Below are 13,084 nucleotides of genomic sequence, written 5' to 3'. Positions count from 1 at the left end.
TTGGTTATATCTAGTATTAATGAGTTCAATAGCTTTATTTTTTTGTGGTAAAAATATTTTATTCATTTTAAATTTGTTGCCTCTTAGTTTCATGGACTGTCCCTTTGTTTTAATAACCAGAGAGTAATTAAGAATTAATGGCTTCTCTATGTCATTCGTTATTCTGTATATCTCTGTCATATCTTCTCTAAACAAAAGAGTTCCAGGTTGAAATCCTGGCCTCATGGAAGTCAATAATGGGAGTTTTGCAATCAGCTTTCAACAAGGCCAGGATTTTACCCCGAATCTTTTTAATCTTTCTTCATAGGCAAGTCTTTCCATGCCTCTAATAATTTTCATCACCCATCGCTCAATTGCCTTTATGTACTATATCCTTTCTGAGATAAGATGACCAGAAATTAAAACCGTTTTGCCCTTAAGGGTGTACCTTTGAATTATGTAATGGCATTATAATATTTTCAATGTTATCTGTACCCAGGCCCGCCGATGCAGGAGGGAAAGGGGCAATTGCCCAGGGGCCCGGGTGATTTAAAAGGACCCAAGGGCCCCCGGCAGCGCAGCAGGACTAAGGCAGGCTTCCTGCCCACCCTTGCTCCATGCCATGACTGCTCCTGGAAGCAGCCGGCATGTCTCTGCAGCCCCTGGGGAGGGGGCCTCTGTACGATGTTCCCACTCCGAGTACCAGCTCCACAGCTCCCATTGCTGGAGGGGTGGTGCCTGCAGGCAGTGGTGTGTGGAAACCCTCTTGGACCCCCGCCTAGGAGCCACTGCCAGAGGGGTGAGCTGGTACCTTTTGAGAGCTCCCCAAAGTAAGCGCTGACCCCCTGATCCTCTCCTTCACCCTAACCCATTGCCCCAGCCTTGAGCAGACACCATGCACCCGCCCGGCACCCAAACTCCCTCTCAAAGCCCACCCCCGCACTCCCCTCACCCAAACTCCCTCCCAGAGCCCGTCCCCTCTCCCTCACCCAAACTCCCTTTCAGATCTCACACCCCACACCTCCTCCCACACCCAAACTCCCTCCGAGAGTCTGCATCCCGCACCCTCTCATGCACCCCAGCCCTCTGCCCCAGCTTGGTGAAAGTGAGGATGGGGGACAGCGAGCGATGGAAGGAGGAGGAATGGAGTGAGCAGGGGGCAGGGCCTCACAGAAGGGGTAGGATGGGGCATGGTCTCAGGGAAGGGGCAGGACAGGGGCGGGCAAAGGTGTTTGGATTTGCAAGATTAGATTGTTGGCACCCCTGCCAGGTGGGCATGTGGAAGTCCTGGCTGTACCAGAAGAGCACACCCAGCAGTGCAGCCAGCAGCTTGCTGAGCACCAGTCAGCACAGGCATAGCACCACCCAAATGTCAGGCAGACCGTGTCCACACGGGCTCAGCTTGTGTATGCGTGGGGACCCATTGACTGTTCTGCCCTGGGGCCCAGAGTTGCTGTCGGCAGGCCTGTCTGAATCAGACATTATATATGCTAACATTTTGTTTGCTGCTTTTACTGTAACCATACAGAGGACAGGTTTTGATTTGCTGTCCATAATCTTGCCCAGATTTTTCCCCCTACAGGTCACAATTAATTTAGAATCCAGAATTGTATATGAGTAATTCAAATTACTCAAATAAGTAATTCAAGGTATATTACATTTCTTAACAATGAATTTCATCTGCCATTGCATTATACATTCACTTAGCATTGTTAGGCCCCTCTGAAGTTCTGGAAAAACTTCTCCGGTTTTGACTAATTTTGTGTGACCTGCAAATTTTGGCCGTGGCTAGTAGTAGCCATAACATTAGAAAACCACTATTATTCCCATGTCCAATCATCCACATACATTTTAGAGAGAAAATTATCTCCCCCACAATATGCACACCCAACTAGCTGAATAACTTATTTATAATCAATAAAAATTATTTTCTAGAGCTTCAAGATCAATTACAAATACGCAAAACCTCTAGAGATTGTCTCAGACATTGGTAGTGGATTCTCCATTGCTGGTCTGGTTATTACCATTCTATTTCAAATTCTCACCAGGTAAGAGAAAAGACATAAAATAGTCATTATCTGCAAAAATATTTTTATGCTTATTTAACATTATGCCACTCTGAATATGGCCTGAAAAAAAGTGAGTGAAGTCACTTTATAAAATAGATAGATAGTCTTAATAGCTTACTATTGCACAGTATCAACAATATGTTAAATATGTTGTAACTCTAAGGACAGGGGCGGCTCCAGGCCCCAGCATGCCAAGCGCATGCCTGGGGCTGCAAGCCACTGGGGGCACTCTGCCGGTCACCACGAGGGTGGCAGGCAGGCTGCCTTCGGCGGCTTGCCTGCGGAGGGTCCGCTGGTCCCGTGGCTTCAGTGGACCTCCCGCAGGAGGGAGGTCCACCGAAGCCATGGGACCAGCAGACCCTCCACAGGCAAGCCACCGAAGGCAACCTGCCTGCTGTGCTTGGGGCAGCAAAATGCCTAGAGCCGCCCCTGACTAAGGACCAGTATTGTCTAGCGGTTAGAGCAAAGGACTGGAAGTCAGGAGGCTTGGGTTGTCCTTTCTGTGCCACTCTCTTGCTGTGTGACCTTCAGCAAATCACATAACCTTTCTCTGCTGTGGTTTCCTTTTTTTAAATATGAGGATAACAATGCAGTAAAATTAATTACAAAAAGTCATTATGACAACTTATATTTGAAAATACTTTAGATTCAAAGAGAAGTGGCACCACAGAGTTCTGAAGAGTATCTCACAGCCCAATCTGTGAGGTACTGAGCCCTTCCTATGAGATACTGAATACTACCAACCCGCTTTGACTAACAAAAATTTACCCTAAGGCCCCAATCCTTCAAAGGGATCCACAGAAGCAGGCTCTGTCAGTAGGAGTCCATTTGGATTCTATGTAGTTTTGACTAATTTTACTTAATTATTTTTAAGACAATCAAAAGTAACAAATGACATTTCATTGTATAGACAATAGTATGATAGATACAGAGACTGATGCAGGATAGAAATTTGTATTAGGAAAGAAGGTTCTACGGGATTAAAAAGACTGAGAGACAATGCTAGAAGCTTCTGGTTTTAAGGTATCACTGCATTCAGGAGATAATATTTTCAAAACTTTAGTCTTAACACTCAAGTCCATATGGGCCAAATTCTGAAGTCCTTACTCAATGCAAAACTCTCATTGACTTCCCTAGAACTTTTGCCTGATTAAAGACTAAGTAAAGACCTCAGGTTTTGACCTAATGTGTTTTGATACATGATGGAATGATGTATTTTGCTCTAAATGTGCAACGGCTTCTGTAAAACTCCCCTGAGACATCAATGTATTAGTTAATATCATGTGATCTTTTCTCAGGCAATAGCCAAACTCCAACTCACATAATGGCAGCTATCTTACGTTAATGACAAAGTCTGTTTCTGGGAGTTGTTCTGATCTTGATTACGCTGGTGCAGTTCAGGTGTAATTCCACCAAAGTCAATGGAGTTATACCCATGCCAGGAAGGAGAGAGTTTTTTACATGCATTTATAAAATATGTTGATGTGCCCAGCTCCTTGGACCTCTAAGAGTGTTTAGAAATATTTCGGTTACACTGTTTTCTCCCTCTTACACTGAGACTAACCAGCCTGGAAAACAGCAGAAAAGTAAGGAAATGTGTCCCAAATATTGTACTAAGGGCCCAGTCCTGCAAGGTATTGAGTGCCCTCAGTTCTCTCTGAAGTCAAGGTGAATTTGATAGAGAGGTGTGAAAATAAAAGTCATGTAGAACTCTTTGCCAAATGTTCATTGCCTTTTTTTGGCTTTGTAAATCTCAGTCAATCCAAGGTTTGTATTAAAAAAAGCTGCACACCCCTAGCTGACTTCTAACATGTTAAGAGATGCAGGAAAGGGGGAAATGTATCATAATTTCTTTTCTTGCTTTGCTACTTTTTTCTCAAATATGTATGGTGCTTACCAACCAATAGGAAAACACGAAAATTCTCAGTTACCTGGATGTTGGTGAATCTCTGCACATCAATGCTGATTTTCAACATCATCTTCATCTCTGGAATTGACAATCCAAATGCCAAGAATAACGTTGCTGTTTCCACCAACAACACCTTACTGGACTCAGATCGGGTAGATCCTCCTGAAAATGCCTCATGTACGGCTGTGGCTGTCTTGCTGCACTATTTCTTGTTGGCAACATTTATGTGGACAGCGCTCAATTCTGCACATTTGTACTTATTGCTGCTTAAAACCCTGAGGCCCATTCCTGGACACTTCACTTTAATCATGTCCATAATTGGATGGGGTAAGAATTAGAGTCTCACATGCAGAGGGCTTTTCAAAATATAAGTAGTGCATTAAGTGTAAGTTTTAAACATACTAATCCAATAGACAGAAAATGAAATACAGTCAGTTTCTTTGGGTCAGTTATGTGGTTTAACAGGTAGCCTACAGTTACTTTTTATGTCCGTTTACTGATTCACCTGCAGTTTAGCAGCTCAGTCTGCTGTCACTGCATTAACATGGAGATCAGTAGAATTATAGGATATACATGGCATGTTCATTGTCAGAGCAACTCCCGTCTGCTGCATGCAATAAGAATTTTGGCAATAGTTAAGGGCTTCAAAAATATTTTATCACCTAAAACAAAATTGTTTCTGATAAATGATTGCATACTTGGAGGCAAATTCTGCCCTTGGAAGAGTATGTGAGATTCCCATTGATTTCAAGAGGAGCCATTTATCCATCCAAAAGCAAAAATTGGCTTGTTTTATTTATTATGTACTACTACGTAATAAACATTTAGCACATCTTCAGAGCATAGCAATAAGCAGCAATGCTGCAAGATTAAGGGGAACTACTGGGAGAACTGAGGAAGGCAGCGGGTATCCACTTAATAAGACAGAAGTCTCTCGGACTCAGCTTCATTCAGTACAGTATTCTAATAGAGTGTGCATGAATATCTTAGTTGTCTTTGCCTCACTGAGTATGCAGCTGATGTGGGATACAGCTTTCTTGTGGTATCTACTAAATAGTTCTGGACAGTGAAAAGGGGCTAAGATTGCACAGTTGCTGTAAGAGAGCCAACTGCAGCACAGCAGAGGAGTTTACTTTGGTGCCAGGATGTGGGGAGCCTCTAGAAGGCATGCTCAGGAACTAATGCTCCACAGGTAAACGCAGTAAGGTTTGGCTCTGAGCTTCCCATAGATAACTTCTCTACTCAATCCCAAATCCTGCCTTTTCCTCAAAGCCACTATTGCCCCTTAATTGAGTGCAGGACAGATAGAAAATGGGCCTTAACAAGACTTGAGGGTTTTAGCAGGTAAGTTTCCCCCTTATTTGGGTATTTCTGCAAAAGGGGGTGATTTAGACTTAGGTAATTAAACAAGACACTACTGATCTCTCTCTCTCTCTCTCTCTCTCTTTATGTCTATTAGGAGTGCCTGCTGTAGTGGTTGCTATAACACTTGGAGCTACCTACAGACAGGGCAAGCAATTAAACTACCGACAGGAAGAGTTGTAAGTAAATGAATGATTACACCACTTGTTTTATTGTATCTTTAATGCGCAGTAGCATTAATGCTACCCTGGATTTACTATGGTTGTAACTGTAACTAATTAATGAATCCAGTCCTGAACCTCTTAGTCCTTACCTAAGCAAAACTTTGTTAAACTCAGCTGGAGTTTTGCCTAAGTAAGGTCCTGTGCTTTGGTCCTTTGTTCACAAATGCTGATTAAGGCACTGGCCAAAATTTGCCTTGAATGCTCATGCACAACTCCTCATTGACTTCAGTGGCAACTGTGCATGCTCTCAGGCCCTTTGAAATTCAGGCCACTTATTTAGGTGCCTAAATAGGGATTTAAGTGCTTAAATTTAGGAATGCACATTTTAAAATGTTGGCCTACATCACTAATGTCCATGATTACCCTATATTATTTGGTATCTGCTTTCTCTACGACTGCAGCCACACCATAACAGGCTGTCTTATAAAATATGCTGGGCAGGGCACGGTCTGTGGTTGGTTCTATTGGACCATAAGGATGTAATCAGAGGTAGATGCTTTCAAGCGAGATGTAAAAACAAAACCTTTTTCATCTGGATCATTAAATATCCCATGGCGCTTTTCTCAAGATTTAGGGCGTATTAATATTCTTATTTGAGATTGTTAAACAAAAACAGGAGAGTTACATTGTAACCTCCTCCTGCCTTCCTTGACCCCACTTATCTATTTCAATTGCTGCCCCTTTCATCTTGCAATGAACATAGATTGTAAACTTTCTGGGGCAGGGGCTGTCTTTATACTACATGTATGTACAATCCAAAGTACAACGGGGCTCTCTGATCCTTGATTGAGGGTTCTAGGCTCTATTCTAATACAGACAGAATAATAATAATAATAATAAACTCCCATGTCCTGGTCAGATTCCTATTTGGATAATTACATTCTATCTCCCCCAAATTCTCCTGTGCAGTTTCAGTTTGCTAACATATTCTTCACATCTCCTGGGGAGAAAAAAAATTAAAAATAGCTTTATTAGTGCTGAATATCTACAGTGCCCCATTCTAGATATGGCTGCATTTCACTAGTGGGTGAGTGATGTCTATAAAGTCCTCGGGGATTCTTCAGGGTGAAAGGTGGTGTATTATGTTATGGTTATGCATTCCTAATATGTCTGCCAAATCTGCTGAAATGGTCTCTCTTTATGTTTAAGTTGCTGGCTTGCAGTCCTGGATGACAAAGGGGAAGTGAGCATAAAAAAGCCCATGATAGGGGCATTCCTTTTGGTAGTGGCAGTCATCCTTCTGTTTAACATTATCATCTTTGTCAAGATCACTGTCTTTGTTATGTGGAAGGAGAACACAAATCTGACAAGGTGAGAGGGTGGAAGAGAACTCAGAGCATTTAGAATATTAATATGTTTTCTCTCGTATGAAATGGACTCAAACGTTTGACAGAAGGCTCTTTCATTTAAAAAAAGGATATTTTCAAAGAAACTAGAATATCACAGAGTGCAATAGCCCTCACTATCTCATTGACTTAACATAGTGGGCCAAATTCTGCTCTGTGTTACACTGGTACAAGCTGAGAGAAGAATTTGGCCCTGTCTCTCTTTTGGCAGCAGTAGACTTTGCCCTTGGAAAATCTGATTCTTGGTCTCAAGTGTTACCTGCTGTCTTTCATAATTGTTCTTCCCCTTTTAAAAAATGTTCACTGATGATTTTGAGCATGACTTTCCTCTTTTACAGCCCTTTTCCTTCAATGTTCATGAGGCTGAAATGTTCAAACTTGGGTAGGGTGACCAGATGTCCCGATTTTATAGGGACAGTTCCGATTTTTGGGTCTTTTTCTTATATAGGCTCCTATTACCCCTCACCCCTGTCCTGATTTTTCACACTTGCTATCTGGTCACCCTAAACTTGTGTTGCAAAAGTTAGGCACTTTAACATGTTTTGGGCCCTATTCTCCTCAAAGTGCACTGGGCCTGATCCAAAGGGAGCCATTTCATTGACTTCAGTGGGCTTTGGATCATCCTTTAAACTAGTTTTATATGAGTGTTACTTCACTGACCTCAATGGATTAATTCCTGATTTACATCATTATAAGTGGGAAAAGAATCAAAGCCACTGTCACAGCCCATTGGGAATTATGGGTGCTTATCACTCCAGGAGTCAAAAATCAGGCTACTTATTTAGAAGTCTAACAATGTCTGATTTTACATAGCCAGATTTCAGTATGTTGACTGTAATAGATAATGCTGAATTTGGATGTCACTGTTATTCTCATGTCAAATGATGTTATATTGGAAAGTCAGATTCACAGTTACTAGAGGAGAATTTGCATTTATGTCAGTTTGAAAGAGAACTGTTACTTTTATTTAACCTGGAAAAATGTTGCCTTCAACAAATGTTTACATCATTGTTTTAATTCCATCCCCTATAGTTTTTAGAGATGAATCAGAACCCAAAACACCCTGATAATGAAATATCCTCAGAGCTGAATCCAAACATAATTGAAGGGCCTATCTCTATAATAGGTAGAACTTTGCGGAAATTTGAATCAAAATAAGAATTCTTCTACTTTAGTCCCATTTCTAATAGTTTTCAACAATAATAGTTAATTTTTTATATGTTATTTCATTATTCCTTCCTGCTTTCTGCTGCATTGGCAGCTTTTTCTCTCTCTGTATCTAGTAAGGCAAAGTACCTCCATCAGTAATTGTTCTGATGCTATTCTTATTAGTGCTTCAGAGCAGTGTAGGGAGACATCCCTTTTGATCTGCTCAGTTGAATTCTCTCTGTTCTGGACACAGCCTAGATTGCCACTGAATAATCCTTAAATGCAGGATACTAAATAAAATGGTTGAATAAACCAAGACAATGCGTTGTTTTAGCCGTACATTTTTTAACACTTGAGAATGTTACTTTTTTCCCCTCTTCTAGCAATAAAAAGAAATCATTCACAACGAAGATATTTGGCACTTTATCTGTAGCTGTAATGCTTGGAATCACCTGGGTCCTGGGCTATATGATGCTAATAAATCAAGAGGAAACAAATATTGTCTTCAGCATTTTGTTCTGCATTTTCAATGCCACCCAGGTACAGTATGTAGCTGTTTCAATACTGGTGATTAAGACATTGAAAAAAATGCATCTCCTTTCCCTCCATAATCCAGTATCTTAGTAAATTGTTGGAAAACCATGTTCTTCACACAGAAATTCAGAATCTTTGTTTAAAAATGGCTGAGAGTTGACAAATATTATTGATAAAACTCTTCTGGTATTACTAGCTAATGTGCTATTTTATTCCATAGGACGTGTAAGATCATCACTGAAAAGACTTGTCCATATGTAGTGGCTTCTCTCTGTACCAGACCATACAAAAAGGGATTGTGAGAGTGAATATTAGGAAAAACTTCATTAGCTGTGGAAATGTCAGCCAAGGGTGCGGGTTTGTCTTCATAGGAAGTTATAACAGTATAAGTAAGGCTAAGATTTACTCATGGGTATTTTTAGTAGAAGTCATGGACAGGTCTTGGGCAATAAACAAAAATTCATGGCCCCTGGCCTGTCTATGACTTTTATTATAAATGTCCCTGATTAAATCTTAGCTGCTCCTGGGGTACTGATGCTCTGGGGGTCATGGGGGTCAGTGGCTGCCCATGCTCCGGCAGTGGAGGCTGACTGCTGCTGTCCATCCGCTGCTCTGAGGCCCCTGGGGACCGCTGCTCTGACAGCCTCCAGGGCGGCCCCTGGGACCACTGTTGCTTTGGTGGCTCTTGGGGCCAGCCACGCCGGCTGCTTCAGGTACGGAAGTCACGTAGGTCCCAGAAAATCACAGAATCTGTGACAGACTCTCACCTTTAAGCATAAGGTATGTATGGTGTGTGAATTAAAATCACTATATTTATATTGGTATAATTCCTCATGTGGACACACTTATTCCAGTAAATTTCCCAGAGTACAAAAGTCTTTATTAACTATTTCATTCTTCATGGAAGAAAGGAGAGGAAGTTGTCACAGATATGCACAATTTACTATGAATTAAATCTCATTTTTGGTGCCACAAGTGAGATGGTGTTTAGGAGAAGCCATCACATTTTTTCCCTCAGTCAAGAAGGAGCTTATGACAGCCTGTATGTATTTAAGCCCCAGTGAGAGGGAGTCTAGCTCAAGGGACATGATCACAACTTGACCATCTGCACAATCCAGCGTGAGCTGTTTCTCATTCTGATGACTCCCATGGGCTAGGCTTACTTTGTGGCCAGAGCTTGGAAGTTCCGCCATCCCTCCCCCCCAGCCATCTGACTCTTGAAAAGCACACAACAGTGCAGAAACTATTCATTAAAATTTCCCTCAGATGTTTAGATTCTAAGCATGAAAATAAATATTTGTTTCAGACTAATTAAAAATAAAACATCACACCCCTCTCCACTGGAGTTGAGTTCATTTTTAAACCATGCAGTCAACTGTCTAGCCCGGGGGTGGCCAACCTCTGACTCTGGAGCCACATGCGGCTCTTCAGAAGTTAATATGTGGCTCCTTGTATAGGCACCGACTCCAGAGCTGGAGCTACAGGTGCCAACTTTCCAACGTGCCAGGGGGTGCTCACTGCTCAACCCCTGGCTCTGCCATAGGCCCTGCCCCCACTCCACCCCTTCCCTCTCCCCTGAGCCTGCTGTGCCCTCACTCCTCCCCAGAGCCTCTTGCATGCCAGGAAACAGCTGATTGGGAGGTAAAGGGAGGGAGGGGAAGGTGATGATTGGCAGGGCTGCTGGTGGGTTGGAGGTGCTAGGAGCTGAGGTGGGGAAGGGGCTACTGACATATTACTGTGGCACTTTGGCAATGTACATTGGTAAATTCTAGCTCCCTCTCAGGCTCAGGTTGGCCACCCCGGTCTAACCCCTGGTTCTGCTCTCTGTGAGAGCAGTTTCCCTGAAAGCAAATATTGACTGTATGGCAGATATTAATTATTATTATTATTATTATTATTATTATCATTTGTATTACAGAAGTGGCTAGGGAAGCCAATCCTGAACCAGGGTCCCATTGTGATAGACATTGTACAAACACATAACAGGGAAGCTTTCCTTCCTTGCACTGAAGATCTTACAATCTAAGGCCAGGTCTACACTAGACATTTTTGCTGGTATAACAATGTTAGCAAGAAACGTGGGTTTTTTACAACATTTATATATCAGCAAAAAACCTTTAGTGTGCCAACATAAAAGTGCTTTTGCCAGTATAGCTTATTTTGCTCAGGGGAGTACAGTAGTATAAGCTATATTGGCAAAAGCCCTTTTTTGCTGGTATAAGCTATGTCTTTACTAGGAGGGGTTTCCAATACTGCTATACCAGCAAAAATTTTAAATGTACACTGCACCTAAGTAAAAATGATTGAAAGTAAAGTGAATGAGTTGACATAGCCCAGAGGGATGCATCCCGAAGATGTGATATGTTTTTGCAATGGCTTAAAATTTTCAAGTCTTGTCTACCTCCAGTTTTAACTAATGACTGATGCAGACTGTCTTATTTGGTGCCATCCCATATTGTAGTATTGCTAGGAGACTCTTTTTTTTACCTATAGTATAGGGTCTTGTATAACACATACTTAAGCAGGCCTGACATTCCATCCAGTAGAGGGCAATACTGATAAATACATACAGCATTCTTGTAATACCACCCAATATTTCAAGACATTTAATGTTATGGTTAATAATTATAGTGGTTAGGGGACTAGTCTAGGACTTGGGAGATCCAGGTTCTCTCCTCTACCATAGACTTCTTATTTGACTATGGGCAAATCACTTAGTCTCTCTTCCCGACCTGTAAAGTAAAAGTAGGGTGACCAGATAGAAAGTGTGAAAAATCAGGATGGGGGTGGTGGGTAATAGGCGCCAATATAAGAAAAAGCCCTGAATATCAGGACTGTCCCTATAATATCGTGACATCTCACCCAAAATCTCTCTTCCCGACCTGTAAAGTAAAAGTAGGGTGACCAGATAGAAAGTGTGAAAAATCAGGATGGGGGTGGTGGGTAATAGGCGCCAATATAAGAAAAAGCCCTGAATATCAGGACTGTCCCTATAATATCATGACATCTCACCCAAAATAAGGGTAACAGCACTTCCCTACCTTAAGGGGATGTTGAGAGGATAAATACACTGAAGATTGTGAAGTTCTTTAAGATCTACCGATGAAAAGTGCTATGTAAGAAATAGGTATTATCATCATTGCAATTATTCTTCAAGCCACATAAAAAAGACAGTGAATTTTACTCTAAGATTTCATTTCATTTCATTACTCTGATTAACTCTGAGCTTTCATTTAACCCACAGGGACTTCAGATCTGTATTCTATATACTTTCAGATCACCAATCTTCAAGAAAAAGGTTACTGAGCTGTTTTCCTTTGTCTCGCCGCCGGATATGTCAATTTACTTGCATTCAAAGACTTACTATCTTTTAAAATTCCGTTCTAAAAAACACACATATGAGAACTTCAAACCATCTGAGACCTTTTCAGAGGAAACCTCCTTTTCCAGCAATGATCAGACATCTATGAAGAATTAAAATGTAAAATTTCAGCTTTCTGAGTTTGTTCTAGATAGGGATCATTGGTGTTTTGAGTGACATGACCACTGCTCCTGGAACAAGCGTTGGGCACAGATCAGAAGACAGTAGGACAGCTCCCAAAAATGTAAGGCAGGATAACAGCTGTACAGAGCTTATATGTGGCACTTTAACTGTACACAACTAAGAAAGTTCTTACTAGGGAAGTTGAAGGTCATTACAATATTGCACAAAATAGAAGGACGTCTGTCTGACTTGGTCGTGTCTGTCTGTTCTCCCAGATATAGCTATTCCTGGCCTATTTAATATGCTCTGTCCAAAGGTTGTCCTCTTTTCCCTTTCATAGGTAATTCCTGTTTAACTAAAAAACATAAGCAAAAAAAATAAACAGTAGAATTCTCATTAGCTCTGTTTCCATATTCTAAATTGCTATTTGACTGTCTTTTAGAAAAAGATCTTTATTTTAGAGTTGCCTATTGAGTTTCCCAACTAAAAGCTTTTTAGGATAAACTGCTGCTATAAATGCTATAAAATGATGTCTGACTCCACGTGGTAGAATGAACAAATAAATTAGTGTGATGAAACTATTGCTATTTGTTGTGAATATTTAATATGGTCAGTTTATAATGGAAGAAACTTAAAATCAAATGAGAAGCAGCAGATGATGTCAAAAGTTCCTGGGGAGAAGTGTCTAGAAGTTGAAGTCAAGAATGGGGACAGCATGAACAGCAGATTATCCTTTAGGAAAGAAGCATTGTCTAGTCTAGTGACCTGAGCAGAGGATGGGGGGCCAGGAGCTCCAGTATTCTAATCCTAGCTCTGACTCACTCTGTGGCCTTGAGAAAAACTCAACTGTGCTATAGTCAGTTCCTTATCTGTAAAATGGGGTTGATAATAATACTGACCCTCCAATCCTATATTGTAGCTAGAGACCTGCAGCATTGAATGAAGTATTGCAACAATTTGTATTGAACTTTTTGGACCCACAGTAGCACAATAACCATTTTCAACTCCCCTTGAAAGATGGTGGGTGT

The 13,084-nt window shown here is 41.4% G+C and overlaps 1 protein-coding gene across 1 annotated transcript in view; it reads left to right on the top strand.

Annotated features, from left to right (window-relative positions):
- The window catches only part of ADGRG7 (adhesion G protein-coupled receptor G7), a 56,616-nt gene extending 44,258 nt beyond the window's left edge, over positions 1-12,358 (top strand). The window contains exons 11-16 of the mRNA XM_030552573.1: positions 1,915-2,027; positions 3,956-4,284; positions 5,417-5,498; positions 6,693-6,854; positions 8,422-8,578; positions 11,817-12,358. Of these exons, the coding sequence (XP_030408433.1) occupies positions 1,915-2,027; positions 3,956-4,284; positions 5,417-5,498; positions 6,693-6,854; positions 8,422-8,578; positions 11,817-12,050 (1,077 nt within the window). The 3' untranslated portion in view covers positions 12,051-12,358. The remainder of the gene's footprint in view (positions 1-1,914; positions 2,028-3,955; positions 4,285-5,416; positions 5,499-6,692; positions 6,855-8,421; positions 8,579-11,816) is intronic.
- The last annotated feature ends 726 nt before the right edge of the window (positions 12,359-13,084 follow it).

The sequence above is a fragment of the Gopherus evgoodei genome, chromosome 1, assembly GCF_007399415.2.
Source record: "Gopherus evgoodei ecotype Sinaloan lineage chromosome 1, rGopEvg1_v1.p, whole genome shotgun sequence".
NCBI classification, from domain to species: Eukaryota; Metazoa; Chordata; order Testudines; family Testudinidae; genus Gopherus; species Gopherus evgoodei.
This window is presented reverse-complemented; position numbering and strand designations above follow the sequence as displayed.